The 17,020-nt window shown below is 49.3% G+C and overlaps 1 protein-coding gene across 2 annotated transcripts; it reads left to right on the top strand.

Moving 5' to 3' along the window:
• The first annotated feature begins 924 nt into the window (after positions 1-924).
• Positions 925-2,446, top strand: ACKR1 (atypical chemokine receptor 1). 2 transcript variants are annotated; one of them, NM_001244095.1, is made up of 2 exons: positions 925-1,000; positions 1,416-2,446. In NM_001244095.1, the coding sequence occupies exons 1-2, from the start codon at positions 980-982 to the stop codon at positions 2,418-2,420; spliced, it is 1,026 nt and encodes a 341-aa protein (NP_001231024.1). In that variant the 5' UTR covers positions 925-979; the 3' UTR covers positions 2,421-2,446. The 2 variants fall into 2 exon arrangements, with proteins under 2 accessions (NP_001231024.1, XP_084876537.1); XM_085020411.1 differs by having other exon boundaries at positions 965-1,000; positions 1,428-2,446.
• The last annotated feature ends 14,574 nt before the right edge of the window (positions 2,447-17,020 follow it).

Below are 17,020 nucleotides of genomic sequence, written 5' to 3'. Positions count from 1 at the left end.
CCAGAGACTTTATGTCCCCCAACAGAAATGTGAATGGAGATTACCCCATAGACAACAGTCCCATTATAAAATATTGTCCCATTGTCCCCCAGAGCCTGCTTTAACCTGTCACATCATGTGTTCTGCTTGGTATGGGAGATACACCCAATGTGCCCATAGATGGCTGGGCAAATGCCCAGTCACTCCCTGAAGTAGCTTCATTATGCAGCCTCGACAGCTGTCCCCCAGTCCTCCCTCGTCTCACACCCAAACACCCAGACCTGGAGATCAGCAGTACACACACCCTGATCCCTGCCTAAACCTAAAACTCAGATACGCTCCACATACTATACAACACACAGCCACACAGAGAAATAAGAACATTCTTACACCCGGACCAATACACAAAGCCCCCATCTGCATACCAATGGCTCAGGTTGTCGGCATCACATGGGTCCAGCCACAACCACCACCAACACTCCCTCCCACAAACACTGCTTTTGGACTATCTTTTCTTGGACCAAGTTCAAGGGAATGGAGAATCAGGGAGAGATGTAAGCTGCCCTTTCCCTCCAATTTCCCAGCACGTCTCTTGTCTCTGGCTCACACTTCACCTCTGGCCCCCTCTTCCTTCCTTGTGCTTGAAGAATCCCTTCTTGCTGGAAAACCCCCTGGCCTCTCAGCCTCTTTTCCCACCTTTGGGAAAATACCTACTTTCTGGTCCCCACCTTTTTCCTTTCCCGAGTACAGGCCCCCACTGGCAGAATCCAACCTCAAAACAGGAAGCCCTGGAGCCAGTGCCCCCAAGTTGTTCTGAGGCTCCCAGCAGGCAGTGGGCGTGAGGTAAAGACTTCCTGAATGCATCCCCCACCCCCAGCCCACCCCTTGGCCCTGCCCAGAGCCCATGGCCTTCATTAGCCCCTGGCACTTATCTTGGAACCACACCCCTGACAAAAGGATCCCAGCCCTTCTCTCTGCCGGCCCTGAGCCCAGCTGTGTCATGGGGAACTGTCTGCACCCGGTGAGTGTGGGGTTGAGCCCACCAGCCCCCATTCTCTGCCCCCTACTGCCCCTTCTGTCTGCCCCTAAGTCTGTACACCTCTCTCCTTCCCCCTTTGCCTCTCACCCTTGTTTTCCCTTCTCCCCTTACCCAGTCTCCTAGGCACCCCCATCATTTGCTTCCTCATTGGTTTCATCAGTTCTATCCAGGACCCCACCTCCCCTGGCCCCCCCAGTCCTGGTCTGATCCTCTCATTGCTTCTCTCTGACTCTTTTTCCTCCTGAGTCGCCCTGCCTTGTCCTCCCCCACCATCCCCTCTGCACCTGGTTCTCCCAAGCCCCCCCTTTTCCCACCATCCTTCTTTTCCACCTCTTGCCCTGAGTTCCCTGGAGTCTCTTCCATGGGGTGACTTGATGCTCTTATTGTCCCTTTTGAGGATGCCCGCCAGGTGGCTGGGGAAAATTCTACTTTTGAATTTGAAGAGGAGATGTGGGATGAATTCCTTGAGTCCTACAGTACAGACTATAACTACACCAACTTGGAAGCAGCTGCCCCCTGCCACTCCTGTAGCCTGCTTGACTACTCCTCGCGGCCCTTCTTCATCCTCGCCAGTATCCTGGGCACCCTGGCGAGTGGCGCTGTCCTCTATCTGCTGCTCAGACCTCTGTCCCGCTGGCGGCTCCAGCAGGACCGGTCTGTCCTGGTACAGTTGGCAGTGGGCAGCGCCCTCTTCAGCATCGTGCTGCCGGTCCTGACTCCGGAGCTGAGTGGAGCCGCCATCGCCTCCCTGTGCCACCTGGCCCACTTGGTGTCCTACAGCTCCGCCTTTGCCCAAGCTCTGCTGATAGGGAGCCAAGCCTGCCTGGGCCCCATGCTGGATGCAGGCCAGATCCCAGGCCTCAGGCTGGGGATCACTGTGGGACTTTGGGGAGGGGCTGCCCTACTGTCACTGCCAATCACCCTGGCCAGTGACACATCCCATGGGTTCTGCACCCCGACATTTAGTGGAAGTTGGGAAATTTTGCGGTATATCCACGCTGCTGCTTGTCTTGCCATCTTTGTCTTGTTGCCCCTGGGCTTGTTGGGAGCCAAGGGGCTGAAGAAGGTGCTGGGTGGGGGGCCCTGTCCCTGGGTTAATATCCTGTGGGTCTGGTTCATTTTCTGGTGGCCTCAGGGCATAATGCTGGGACTAGACTCCCTCGTGAGGTCCAGGGCCTTGCTGTTGTCATCATGTGTGGCCCAGCAGGCCCTGGACCAGCTGCTGGACCTGGCGGAAGCCCTGGCCATTCTGCACTGTGTGGCTACACCCCTGCTCCTGGCCTGGGTCTGCTACCAGGCCATGCACACCTCCCCGCCCTCCCTGCCTCTCTCGGCAAAAGAGTCTGCTCATCTGGACACCCTTGGAGGCAAATCCTCGCTCTCTTACCACCTGTCAACCTGAATTAAAGTCTCCGCTGTTTTTATGAAGCTGGCGGTTTCTTATTTTGTCTGGGGATGTAGAGGAGAGGGAGGAGAATGGAGAGAGAGAGACATTTTCACGCCAGACTTTCCTGCCAGCGTCTGGTTCTCTAGCTGGCCTGGGGAGAAAGTGAATGATGTGCAAACATCCTCCGGGCACACAGATGTTCTCTTGAGGTGTGGGGTTACTGCCATCTCAAGCGGGAAGATTGGTGGGGGTTGGGGGGGGAACTAGAATATGAGCAGAGCTGCTAAACCTAAAAAACTCCAAGAGATGGCTTAGCAAGTAAAGAAAGAAGAGAAGCTGCCGCAGAGAGGAAATGAAATTGCAGAGAAGTTGGAGAGAGAAAAACAGGGAAGAATGAAATTGAGCCCAGAGCATGACCCCCCCTCCCCTTGCCGTACCCCCACCCCCATCCCTGCCAGGCCTGTCCAGCCTTCCTCTCTGCCTTCTGCCTGCCTTCCCTCTCCCTGTTGGCTTTGCTTAGAGATGGGGGGTGGGAGGAAGGTTGAGGGAAGGTGGAGAGAAGCAATCTAAGGTCCTTACTTAGGAAACACATCAAGATAAGTCTAAAGCTACATCCTAGGAGTCATCGATCTCTCTGAGGCGATGCTATTCCTCAGCATAGTCCTAATCCCTTCGTGCGCACGCGCGCACATGTGCACGCGCACACAGGAGCATCCCTCTCAACTTTCAGGAGCCCGTGTCCAAGTTAGATGCCGGCGTGCGGTAACAGATGTCTCCGTGTGTGCTTGCCTCACCGTCGGTGTCTGATTTGCATTTCCCTGTGTGTGTGTTCTGATCTCCCTCCGGCATCTCCCTCCACCTCATTCCCCTTTGCATCCTTGTCCTCAGTACATGGAATCAGGATTTGTAACTCACTCCTGTCCCAAACGAGTTTGCTTTACTCCAGTGTCTATATTTAGTCTTTAATGTGTAGGATGTGTACAGGGAACTAAAAACCAAGTTGTAACAAGTGAGACACTTCATGGGCAAGGGCCTGATCTTGGTCGTCTTCTGCTTAGAATCCCCTAACTTTCCCTTTTAAACTCCTTTTAGCTCTCAAAATAAATCATTTTCACCCCACACAAATATATCCTTCCACCTCGTACACTGCTCCCCTTTGCCCTGGGCACCTCTTCAGCAAGGACTCCCCTGGTTCTCTGGGCGCCCTGTCATGATCCCAAAGGCTTTTTCTCAGCCACCACACAGCCACGTTCAGGTGACAACGGGAAGGACCATGAAGAAGCCCCTTTTCATAAGGGAGGCAACTTCTGCTGGCACCAACAAGGAATCCACCCTGTACCCAAGATGCCACACACACAAAAATGAGTTTCGCTCTCCAACCTAGTTAAAAGCCAAGGAGACTTAAGCAGATTCCTTACATCTATCTGAACCCAGTTATGGCCTTTCATTTTTCAAAGATGTGTTCTACCTGGTTTCTCCCTAAACCGTTTCTGTTTGACTCTTTGGGCTTGGAGATAAGGAGGAGAGCGCAGGAGACGAGCACAGATGAGTTAGAAAATCCTAGGCAGACCCGGGAAATTTCCTGGGTGGGTGCAGTGACAAATCCTCTAAATCCCCCACCTCCCGTCTCTTAGCAACCACCAGATTGGCTGCTGATTGGTGCATCCTAAATTGAAAGGCGGGATTTAGGGCCTGATTGAGACGCGGGGGGGACATTCTCTCTGCCTCTCTGTTTCAAAATGAAGGGAAGAAAAGAGAGCATTTACAAACCTAAATTATGCTGAGGTCTCCCACCACCGTTTATGAATGTCTCTCAGTGTTTTCTTTTTTTCTTAGTCCCTTTCCAGCCTCGTCTCATAATTTCCCCTCTGGCCCCTGACCACTCTCTCAATCCCTCAGACGTGGCCCAACTCCCCTTACAAACTATTGGAGTCGGAGGCTGACCTAGTTAAGGGGGAGGAAAGGGCGGTTTTTGACTCCTGAATCTTCCAGTGTCAACCTCATGTCAGGGAGGCTTCATTTGAAACCAGCAGGGCTGTCTTATCTACCCCAAAGTCGTGCCCCCGGATAGAAACCCCTTCTTGCTCAGCCTCTTAGACCCTCAGATAGCTCTGCAGCTCTGGCATCTCACACAGGAAAGGCAGAGGCAGAAGCCAGCAGCTGATAAGAGGTCGGGGGATGGGTTGGAGACCTCCCGGCAGCAGTCTCCTCCCCATTCCACCCCCACCCCGGCCCCCACCCCCGTTGCTTTGCCCCAGTCCCCTCAGGGGCTGGCCTTTTCCTGTATTATCTACACTGCCTGTGGATAGTTTCTCTTTAAGTCTAACTCTGACCTCAGTCATTTCTTTAAGGCTTTTCGCAGGGCAGGGCGCATGGTGGGGGAGTCCTGGGACCCCAGTTCATTTAACCCATGGTATGCCACCAACCACTCCAAAACTCCAAAGCGAGTCTGAATCTGGCATCTTTTCTGAAACCCTTCAGGAATACAAATTCTATTTCCTTATACCCCTTAAGAATTTAATCTCAGGGATGGAAGGGGCTTTAGCTGTATATGACTTATTGGGCCTCCAGCTAAAGAAAAAAAATCCTCTCAGAAAGATGGCAGCCAGGGAGCTAGCTCTTGGGAACACACCAGGCATTTTTGCCTCCTTGTGGAGAGAGACTTATTTCTTCAGGGGAGATGGAAGATCACATCAACACCCATAGTTCTTTCTTTCTTTCTTTTTTTTTTTTTCCTTCCCAAGCTGGGGCCTCTCCCAGAAGATTTAGGAAGCAAATATCCAGTCCTTACACCTTTTTACCTACCCTTATTTCCCTAACCTCACTGCCCCATCATCACCTTCCTCCAGAAACTGCCCTCAGAGGAATTCTGATGGAAAACTTCACTGGGATTTCAAACCCAATTCATCACCAACTCTAATTGCCAAGGATTTGCATGAAAACCATCGTATGCTATCTAATTATTCTGACAACAGCAGCCCGCCGTCTGGGCACAAGGAGAATCGCAGTTTTAATTAACAATAATGCACCTTGCAGACGAATGTGACTGTTTGGGTTAATTAACAAGTCCGAGTCCTTCCAAATCATCTCAGCACATCTTCTGGGTGATTTGGGCAGGAGGGGTGTGGGGCACACAGGGGGTGGGGGAGTCTAGGAATCCATTAGGCCAAAATGCATGTCAGCTTTCATCTTCCCTGTGACTATTTGCTGAAGGGAGGAGGGACTTTTCAGGAGAAAGAAGCTTTGGAAAAAAGTGTTTTAGGGAAAGAGTTCCCTGGTGGCCCTATGGATTAAGGTTAAGGCATTGTCACTGCAGGGGCTGGGGTCACTGCCATGGGCCTGGGTTCAGTCCCTAGTCTGAGAACTTCCGCATGTCCAGGACATGGGCAAAAAGAAAAACAAAAAATTGATTTAGGGGAATTTGGGGGCATAGTTTTAGGGGCATTTCAGACTTTTTTTTTTTTTCAAATAACCATACTCTCGGCATATGGAAGTTCCCAGGCTTGGGGTCGAATTGGAGTAGCAGCTGCTGCCACTGCCATAGCCACATGGGATCTGAGCCACATCTGCCACCTACACTGAAGCTTGCTGCAAAGCCACAAAGCTGGATCCTTAATCCGCTGAGCTGAGGCCAGGGATCGAACCTGCATCCTCACAGAGAACAGCATCAGGTCCTAAACCCGCTGAGCCACAACAGGAACGTGGATTTCGGACATTTTCTTATGTCACCCTTAGGTTTTTAAAAACCTTTCAAGGAGTTCCCTTCGTGGCGCAGTGGTTAACGAATCCGACTAGGAACCATGAGGTTGCGGGTTTGCTCCCTGCCCTTGCTCAGTGGGTTAACGATCTGGCGTTGCCGTGAGCTGTGGTGTAGGTTGCAGACGCGGCTCGGATCCCGCGTTGCTGTGGCTCTGGCGTAGGCCAGTGGCTACAGCTCCGATTCAACCCCTAGCCTGGGAACCTCCATATGCCGCAGGAGCGGCCCAAAGAAATAGCAAAAAGACAAAAAAAAAAATAAAAAATAAAAAAATAAAAAAATAAAAAACCTTTCAAGACAGTCATATAAATGAGAGGAAAAAGTCCTTGTAATTCTCAAATATCCCTAATTCCTTGTCCAGCTGTTTACGAACTTAGCGTCTTGCATGAGATCCCCAACATCCCCATTACTGCCTTTTCTCCCTGCCTTTTTCTAGCACATTCCTACTGCTTGGCGGGGGGAGGGAGGGGGGTGAGGGAGGAGGAGTTAAAGTGCTTACTCCATAAGATTTCACAGAAAATGTCCCAAGTTCCATCCTGCCCTCCTCAAGGATTATTGTCTCTACTTTTTCCCCTTGAGTTGTTTTCTTCATCATGGAGGAATACACTGGACCCCAAACTGTATCTTTCTAAAGGCCCTGGGCCACATCTTTCCCCTCTATCAGGCATTATTAATCTTTCAAGAAGGGGGGAAATCACAAGACTCTTGGAAAAATCTAATGAAACTGTGAAGTCTCTTTTCGGGGAACTCTAATATTACATCCCAAATTTGGCATCTAGTTCTTCCCTGCTGTACCCAGAGCTAAACTCATGTGTCTACCGGGACTTCTGTAAGTCTCCTCCCCGCTCACATAGCGGGAGGCCCAGTGGCCTAGAGGACTTTCTATTGTTTGAATGTCAAGTCCAGGTTCCACCCTAAGAGCCTTTGGGCTTGGTATCTCTTCCACCAGAAGCACTCTTTCCATAACTGACACCTTCACATCCTTGAGATCTCAGTGCAAATATCCCCTCCTCCAAGAATGACTTCCCCGGGTCTTCCCACTGTGGTGCAATGGATCAGCAGCCTCTTGGGAATGCTGGGACACAGGTTCAATCTCCGGCTCCGCACAGTGGCTTGAAGATCTGGTGTTGCCACGGTCGTGGCTTAGGTTGCACCTGTGTCTTGGATCCGATCCCTGGCCTGGGATCTTCATACACCATGAGGTGGCCAAAAAAAAACAAAAAAAAAAGACCTCCCCTGGCACCCAATCATTTCACAACAATTCACCTGGGACGTTTCCAGTGTGCTGTTTATCACATGTTGAAATCGGCAATTTTCTTCACTTGTTTGCAGACCAGCTTATTGCTCATCACCCCTTCCTCCCACCACTAGAAAACAAGCACTGAGCATGCAAGATTTTTTCCTTTTTTGTGACTGGAGCATAGTCAGAGCTCTGTAAACATGTGCTAAATATGAGAATTAATTAATTGCATATGAATAAAGTATGGTGCCCCACCCTGGAGGATCTACAGTCCCATGGGAAAGAGGAACAAATAAGCAATGAATGAGCACAAAACAACTGCCAGGAGGAGTTCCCGTCATGGCACAGCGAAAGCAAATCTGATTAGGAACCATGAGGTTGTGGGTTCGATCCCTGGCCTCGCTCAGTGGGTTAAGGATCCAGCATTGCTCTGAGCTGTGGTGTAGGTCAAAGACTTGGCTTGGATCTGGCATGGCTGTGGCTGTGGTGTAAGGCGGCGGCTACAGCTCTAATTTGACCCCTAGCCTGGGAACCTCCATATGCCACAGGTGTGGCCCTAAATAAATAAATGAATAAATAAATGCCAGGAAATGGACCTCTTCTCCCCAGGTCCTGCCCGCCTCTCACCCACATCATGCAAGCTTGGGAGCTGAAGAGATGAAGGGTGGTTAGCACAGGATTTCCGGCTTGGGAACCTGTTTTCTGGGTCCATCTTGAGGCAGCTGCTGCTGGGGGACTTTACCACGGCTCCCAAGCCACATGATGCCACATGTCCCAGGAGCGATGGGATGCTTTCCTTCGGGATGAAGCTGTAAGCTTTGGACAGCAGGGGAGAGCCAGGGAGGGCTGTCATTCTTCTTGCAGAAAAGCAAATTCCCAGGAGACTTTCCCAGAGTTCTAGGAGACAGTCTTCCTTTGGCCGAGAACTGAATTTGTTTTCTTTCTTTCTTCTTCTTTTTTGGCCTCCCCAAGGCATATGGAGCTCCCAGGCCAAGGATCAGATCCAAGCCGCAGTTAGGACTTATGCAACGCTGGATCCTTAACCCACCGTGCTGGTCGGGGATTGAACCTGCATCCTAGCCTTCTGGAGGCATCGCTGAACCCATTGCACCACAGCGAGAACTCCCAGAATCCAATCTGGAGTCCACCTACCTCCTTGGATTTCAACACACTTAGTGAGAGAGCCCACACCCTGCTTGAGCCTGAAAGCCTTTTCCATCTGGCTGTTGATTTTCTTTCTTCTGGCTTCTCCCTGCCCCTCTGTAGTTCCAGTTTTGTGTCCCTGCCCCCTGGCCCTTCCCAACCGCTGAACTCTGGTTTCTTCTGGTCTGGCCCCTGTAGCCAGATTTCGGTCTTTATCCCTCTGCAGTTCTGGTACTTGGTCAGGTTAACCCTTTAAGGCACTTAGCAGTGTATAACTCATTTCATTTAAGGGATGTATTGCCGTGCCTAGGAAGTTCAAAACATTGTGTAAGGTCCCAGAAGACACAAAAGTGAATCAGGCACAAGTCTGGACCCATCTGGTCCCTCTGGTTCCCTCCTTCTGTGGTTCTCAGGCTTTCCCAGCTGTCTCCCTACTAACCTGGATCCCAGGACACACCAATAATCCACAAGGTCCTCAGTCATATAGACAGCCCAGTCCAGGCCGCTCTTTCACAACTACAGACCCTCAGCAAGCCAGAGTCCTGGTAATGGGTGGTTCTGCCTCACCATTACATCCAGAATGTTCTTTATGTACAGATACAGGGAAGACAGGAGAATAAAAGGCATTTTTCCTTCCACACACTTGCATGGTGGGTGTGGTAGATTCTGGAAGCCAGAGCAATGAAGGCCAATTACCAGAAGAGAGGGGATGGGTGTGGAATATTGGAAAAGCAAGCTATTTACAAATCAGTTGGCCCTTTTCTTCCTGTGACCTGAGAAAGAGGTGAGGGAGAAGTGGACTTTCTTTACTAGCCAGCCTGGAAGCTTCCAAAAATATGACCGTGTTTCTCCTCCTCTACACCCACACATTCTGACCCCAGAACAGGGCTTCTCACTTCACATTTTTGATTGATTGACAGAGGGAGGTCCATGAGAAGCTCTGAGAGTGTGAAAGTGTAGATTGGAGGGAAGGTCACTGGGATAGGAAAAAAAAACTTCAGAAATTAAATAAAATGTAAGAGATAAATGCAGATCGATATTTTAAAAAATCAATTGCACAGGGAGTTCCATTGCGGCTCAGTGGTAATGAACCTGGCTAGTATCTGTGAGGATCCGGGTTCCAACCCTGGCCTCGATCAGTGGGTTGGGGATCCAGCATTGCCATGAGCTGTGTTGTAGGCTGCAGATGTGGCTCGGATCCCTTAGCCACATGGTGTAGGTCGGCAGCTGTAGCTCCAATTTGACTCCTAGCCTGGGAATTTCCATATGTCAAGGGTGCAGCCCTAAAAAAAAGACAAAAAAAAAAAAAAATCAATTGCATAAAGGCAGGATGGAAGAGGCCCTGCTCAACAGAAGTTTTTATTTAAAAAAAAAAGGAAAGACTTAGAAGTTTCCTTGGCCACAGGCTAAAGATGATTCAATAGTGTGTGTAGCAGCCAAAAAAACTAATGCAGACTCCAATTGCATTAAGAGACAGAGTGTACAGGACAAGAGAGATCACCACAACACCCTCTCCTGCCCTCGGCAGGCCATTTGTGGAATAGAGGGCTCAGCTCTGGGTACCACGTGTGGAAAGGGCCACTGACAAATCAGAGCTCTTTAAAGGGGGGTGGCCAACATGATGACACTCCAGAGACCACGCCAGAGGGGCTGGAGGAACAGGGGATTGGCACTGACCCTGGAAAAAATTAGAAAACACGCAGCTATCTTTCTATAACTGAATAGCCGCCCTATGAAAGGTGCATGAGACGGAGATGTAGCTTTAGAGACACTGGATGGGAAGAAGTAACTGATTCTGACTGAATGTTAGGTAAGGCCTTCCACCACAGGACTGCCGTTTACAGGGATGGGCTCTGGCATCCTTGATACTGTAAAAAATAATAATAATAATAACATACAATGCATGTACACATGCCCACGGTGTGCTCTATACTGCTCTGTGTTCTTGTTTTACAGTGGTGAGTGTAGCGGGGGTGGGGGGTGGGGGGCTTGACCTTGTAGCATTTAGAGACAAATAAGCAAGGCAGAGATTAGACACTAAACACACAGATACATTGCAAAGGCTGTCATAAGAGGAAAGAACTGGTGCCATGAAGGAGACTAAGAGGATAGAACGGATTTGAATCAGGGTTTCACAGTTACAAAAAGGACTCAAGCTGAGGCTGGACAGTAACAAATCATCAAATGTAGTGGAGGAATATCCCATACTTTGGGATAGAGCCAGGGCCAGTCCAGCAGTTTTTCCCCAAATTGGCAGTGCATCAGAATCGCCTGGGGAGAGGTTTTTCTAAAGCCCTTGACTCGGTTCAAGATATTCTGAATCTGAATATTTGGGTCAAGAAGATTCTGACATCCCTATGATGATATGTTAAATGAAAGCGCTAGACTCAAATGCATAATCTTTGATTCTGGTGTCTGGGTTCCATTTGTGATGGTTTTAATCTTTTTGCTTGGATCCTCAAATTAAAGTCCTCCATTTCAGAGCTGTGATGGTATGGTCTCTTCCAGACCTGGGTTGTAGAACAATGAAGGGATTCTTAGCCAGCTATGCACCTGACCTGAATTTTTCCAGGAGGTGGGTACCCTTCCAAGCACCAATTGCTGAAGAAAAAAATTGTAGCTGGTGCCTGGGGTCCCTCTAGTGGTCAGAAGTTATCACTTCGGCTCCACTTCTCTCCAGACCCCACATTTAGCCAGAGAATTATTTTCTGACGTGGGCTCTATGAAGATGAAAGGACCCTATGAAAAGAAAGCAGAGAAGCCTAAATACATATTTTAGAAAATCATTCACTAGAATTATCGTTAAGAAATAGAAGTGGTAAAGCTAAGGAATTGCTTTCCAAATCCTTCTGCCCCTTGCCATGTCTGAGATGATCTCAATTTAAAAATCAGAGCCGAAGGCTCCCCAGGACATCAATTAGGCACTCCACGGGTCATTTAAATTCCCTGGGAAAATACAAAATGTGTGAGAAGGGGGCCTTTGGAGTATTGGATTGAGCTAAGAGACAGGGACCAGGGAATTCTGATATGTGTCACCAGCTTTCTGAGCTTTAGTTTTCCCACCAGAGAAAAAGCAGGTAGTGACGCCTGCCCTGCCTAGCTTACAGATCTGACACAAAGATTAAACGAACTGGCAGATATGGAAGCGGGAAAGTGATTTACAGCTAGGAGGAAATACAATGCAATTAGTATTAAAGAAAAGTTTGCCCTGCAGGCTGTTGGGAAAATGTCCATTGTCTTCTGAGCCATTCCACCGAAGCGTAGGTTTTTACAAAGGCAATAGTACACCTGAACTAGCTGGGCTGCTGGGACTTGCCCCTTTAGCTCTGTCCTTGTGTCTCCACTTAGCCCTGTGACCAAAGGGCTACCAGAATCCGCCCGAGACACTTTAATAGGAAGCTCCCAGGAAGTGTTCCTTTGAAAGAGAGGCTGACCCAGCGGGGATGATGGTGGTGGTGATAACGGGGGCTGTTGCAGGCATCTCGCTGCCATTTGGGCTGGCTTTTGCTGCATGACAGTATTATTTAGGGCAGAGCGCAAAATGTTTATGGACTGCCAAAAGGCAAGGATATCTCCGCAATGCTGTTTCTTATATTTAACCTTGCTCCAGGGACCCTAAATGACCCCATTCCAGCTCTTCTCATATGCTCTCTCCTACAGTTTCTGACCCTGGGAATACGGCATCTTTTGGAGGTTCCTTATTGTGGGAGGAGCTTGTCTTTTCAGCAGCCCCTGAATCTCCCCCAGTTTTTTTTGGAAAAAATTAATGCTACATACCCTCCACCCTTGCCACTCAAAGTGTGGGCCCAGATCGCAATATAGGCAACATCTGGGACCTTGTAGTAAATACAGCTTCTCAGGCCCCACTCAAGACCCACAGCTGAATCTGCCTTTTAACAAGATCCCAGGTGATTTTTTTTTTTTTTTTTTTTTAGCACCGTATGCTTTGCTGGGTGTTCAACCTGGGTTGGATTTTCATCCAGTGACACCCCATTCACCTCCCCACCTGCAGCAGATAGGAGGCCTGGCTCCCTGAACCTCTCACCCTTCTCCAGCCTCCTTGCCTTCCAAACTCCACTTCAAAATTCAGGAATGACCATGCATCAGGGGCAGGCCCTGCACACACTTAATTCCCATGTTTTAGACAAAATGAGGGAAAAAAAAAAAAAAACCACCAAAAAAAACACATTCTGGTTCTTTTCCAGCCTCCCTCTGGCCCAGAAGTGTAGACCTTCTGCAATTGGTCCCCCAAGTGGCACAGGTCTGAGGGCTGCAGGGCAATGGGAACAACAACCTTTCTACCTTTGTTTTCTCCTCTTGCTCTGGGTGGGAGGGAGCTCCAAGAAGGGTGATGGTGGGAAACTCTCAGTAAGTCAGGAATGAGGTGAGGGCAGGATTAGAAGTGACTGAATGTCGAAGGGTTTCCAGGGGGCTGGCCACAAGCCACAGGATGGAAAAGCATCACTCCCTCTAGGTAGCAGGGGACCACACAGGGTCACACCATACTCAGGGCAGGCAGACAGGCTCACACATGCCTGTGTGCACAGCTACACACTGTCTCCGATTCTGGAGTCTGTGTCTGGTACTATGTCCTTTAGGCAAAGGCCATGCTGCCCTCTTCCTACTGGCCAGAGCTTGTCTGAATTCGGTGGCCTAGAGCCAAGCTCAGAGGCTGACATACTGTGTGGTCTGGGTGAGTGGGGTGGGGAGGGAGGGAAACGACTGGTGGTGAGAAGACCTCAATGTCCAACCCCCCTTATCCATGCACACACTTCTGATTCCCGAAATGACTGCTATTAGAAATCTCTCTCTCATTGATAAACATTACCCTTGCTCTGGTTCCTCTTTTAACATAGAAAATTCCCTTAAGAGGGGCAATGAATTCGGTAATAAGACACCAAGTGCAAGTTAATTTATCAGAAATGTTGCTGCAAGGAGGGTCAAGGGCAACAGGAGAACATTGGGCCGCTGAAGAGGAACAAAGAGGGAAGGAGGGGCAGAACTGGGGAAGCCCAAAGCTAGGCTCTCCCATCCTCCCGATTGGGTCAAGGAGCCACTCTGGTCTATGGCATTGGATGTTGGCTGGGATTGTGCAGATCCAGCTTCTTGGGGCAGGTGCAGGAACTAGCAGGTCCAGCCTCCTGATGGGCCCATGATCCTAGAGTCAAGTCAAGCCTTCGCATGACACCCACGGTCTTGTCTAAGTTTCCCTGAACCTGCCTCTCCAGCCTCACTAATCATGCTGAGTTCAGACATGATGCTCGACTCCCCAAAATCAAACCACCTTCTCTCAGACCCCTGTGCCTTTGCATGGGGGCTGCTTCATTGGACTGTAAAGCTTTCCACACCTCCCATTGCCCTAACTTGTCCTTCAGGAAGACTCGGCTCGGAGTTCCTGTCATGGCTCAGTGGTTAATGAATCCAACTAGGAACCATGAGGTTTCAGGTTCGATCCCTGGCCTTGCTCAGTGGGTTAAGGATCTGGCATTGCCGTGAGCTGTGGTGTAGGTTGCAGACGCAGCTCGGATCCCACGTTGCTGTGGCTCTGGCGTAGGCCAGCAGCTACAGCTCCTATTCAACCCCTAGCCTGGGAACCTCCATATGCCATGGGAGCAGCCCAAGAAATGGCAAAAAAAAAAAAAAGACTCAGACAATCCCTTACTGGTAACCAACCTCCATGTCCTCATAGGCTGGATTGTTGAGTTAGGGGCACCTACTCTTTGTTCCCAAAGCATCTTGGGCATAATATTTACCACCCTGTGCTATTTAGCCACGGTCCTTCATGTTGCCTTCTTTCACTAGACTATGTGTCTTAAGGGCAGAGTCTATGGCTTCCTTTCTAGTTCTATAACCTAGCCCAGTATTAGACACAAAATATGTGTTTGCAATGTCTTTGTGTGTGGTAATGCATTATGGAGGAAAGACGTTAAGTACCAAAAGGGGGAAATGTGGCCCTCTAATCAGATATCATGGAATTTGTTCAAGTATTAATTTTTAGGAACCAGAAAGATCTAAGATTTGAACCCAGGTCTGTGTTTCAGAACCACTCCAACTTTAAAGCCCTTGCTTCTTCTTCTCCTGCCTCCAGCTGGTGGTGAGTCATCACCGCACAGCCCTGTTGCTATATTTTCCATCAGAGATTCCAGACAGTCAGATCTGACCTTCTGTGAGGGACCTTAAAGTGAATCAGGTTCTGCCTTCTTCTTTTCTAGCGGCTGGTTGAGGCTCAGGGCTGAGGAAGGCTCCCAGTTTATTGTGATACTGACAACTTGATGCTAATATTGTCATATTATCACGTTGTGGTCTGGGCGAGGTGGGCATGGGAGGGGCAGGCGTTGAGGAAGGGGAAAGCCAGCACAAAGCCCACCTTCTACAGATCAGATTACACTGAATCAAAGCAATATATATTGACTGATCAGGAGCTAAGTGCCCCAGTCACCTTCCTAGATCCCAGCTATGGGAAAAACGTGGCCTGGAGAACAGAGGATATGTTTCTCCAGCTACCCCTGCCCCTGACCCAAAAGAAGAACTGGACAGAATCCATTGCTTAGAGCCCACTTCCTTCTGGCCTCTCCATAAGGGGCCACATCCAGATGGAGAAACTAGTTAAGAGGGTCTCACATTTGTGTGCATTTGCATGCATTTGCATACCCACACAAGAACATGTAGTTCATTCTCAGGCAATTTTCAAGTAAATGTGATTATTGCCACCTTCAGGTTGTCATGGTTAGGTTTTGCTCTTCTCACTTTCCTTCTCACCCGCCCACAGTCCCTGAGCCCGACACCATCTGAGTGTGTACAAGTGTTGTGGGAAGGGCCATGCTTACAGGGGCTCAGGAACACTCAGCACCAGCTCAGAGGTGGAGAGGGGGTAGGCTAGGGCAGCTCTGGTCTCCGCCGAACCCCTCTCCTCAGGGCAGGCCAGTGGAGGCTGCTCCATCACACCTGCTGTGCTTAAAGATAACAGCTCCGCTGATTGGATAGTCTTAGCAGGTGACTTGCTCTTTTACTGTCACTGCAGCAGAGCAATACAATAAAACCCCTTCCGCACCCAGGACAGTGGGTGCACCATGAACATTATATGGATATAAACTGTGAAGTCAACCATTAAGCTCTGGGTCCCTTTAGCTTCTTCTCTTGACCATATCATCCCACGTCCTCTCCCCTTTTCTCAGAGCACCAGCTTTCCCCATTATTCAGCTCACAGTGGGTTCTTCCAAACAGCCTTTTAATGGTGCAGAAGCTCAAATAGACCCAGAGGGGAGCCTATTTGGTCTTTCAGGCTGTAAGGCGGTCAGCAGGTGTGGCTTGGACAACACAGGAAATAAAGAACAAGGTCCTTGCTGTTCCCCCTACCACTGAGAGGAAGAGCATCTGAGAAGCAAGGGAACATCAGGACTTTCTGCGAGCTGGTAAGTCAGAGAAAAGACTGTCTTTGCTGGTGATTCCTGTGGATTTGAATCTCAGATAGCACAAAAGCGAAATGAGAGACTTAAAGTTACCAGACTCGGGGAGTTCCTGTCGTGAAGCAGAGGAAACGAATCCGACTAGGAACCATGAGGTTGCGAGTTTGATCCCTGGCCTCACTCAGTGGATTAAGGATCTGGCATTGCTGTGACCTGTGCTGTAGGTCGAAGACATGGCTCGGATCTGGCGTTGCTGTGGCTGTGGTGTAGGCTGGCAGCTATAGCTCCGATTAGACCCCTAGTCTGGCAACCTCCATATGCCACAGGTGTGGCCCTAAAAAATCAAAAAGACCAAAAGAAAAAAAAAAGTTACCAGGTTCATAGATCCAACATTCTCCTACACTCATTTGCTGATCCACTAATCGACAAATATCTTCCCTGTGCCTCAGGAAGCCCTAAGCTGAACATAATAGGCATTTAATAAATACTTGCTTTAAAAAAAAATAGTTCTCTTTTTGGGTCAGCAGGTTAAGAACCCAACAGAGTCTCTGTAAGGATGAGGGTTCGACCCCTGGCCTCGATTACTGGGTTAAGGATCTGGCATTGCCACAAGCTGCGGCACAGGTCTCGGATGTGGCTCAGATCCAGTGTTGTCATGGCTGTGATGTCGGTTGCAGCTGCAGCTCCAGTTCTACCCCTAGCCCCGCAACTTCCAGCGTGGCCATAAAAACTAACAAAGAAACAAACAAAAAAATTTGGTAATTTTATTGAAGGCAGTAGAGGCACTGCAGTAACCTCAATCGTGGCTTTCAGAAACTAAAAATGTGCAGACCCTGCTGTCTAGAAACTCATGGTCTATGAAGATGTTTGAAATATTTTATTAGTATTTAATAATAAAAAGCAGGTATTACTGTCATTGAGAGCAGAGGCACGGAAGTCAGAGACCAAAGTTGAATTCCCAGCTGTGTGACCTGGGATAAGTCATAGAACTTCTCTGAGTCGGTCTCCACGGAAAGTGGACCAGGAACTACCTCTTAAGTAAGGTTTCTTGGAGGACTGAATCAGCTGA

The sequence above is a fragment of the Sus scrofa genome, chromosome 4 (assembly GCF_054392235.1).
Source record: "Sus scrofa isolate SSC_HxYL_T2T_F1_AM1 chromosome 4, Sscrofa_HxYL_maternal_Yorkshire_Landrace_v2.0, whole genome shotgun sequence".
Classification (NCBI taxonomy): domain Eukaryota; kingdom Metazoa; phylum Chordata; class Mammalia; order Artiodactyla; family Suidae; genus Sus; species Sus scrofa.
Note: the sequence above shows the minus strand (reverse complement) of the source record. Positions and strands in the feature narration are given on the sequence as shown.

Bases quoted from the DNA above. Each gene is read 5' to 3' on its own strand.
- ACKR1 (NM_001244095.1), top strand. From the start codon at position 980: ATGGGGAACTGTCTGCACCCG. The intron at 1,001-1,415 runs GTGAGTGTGGGG...GTCCCTTTTGAG, and splicing joins TGGGGAACTGTCTGCACCCG to GATGCCCGCCAGGTGGCTGG.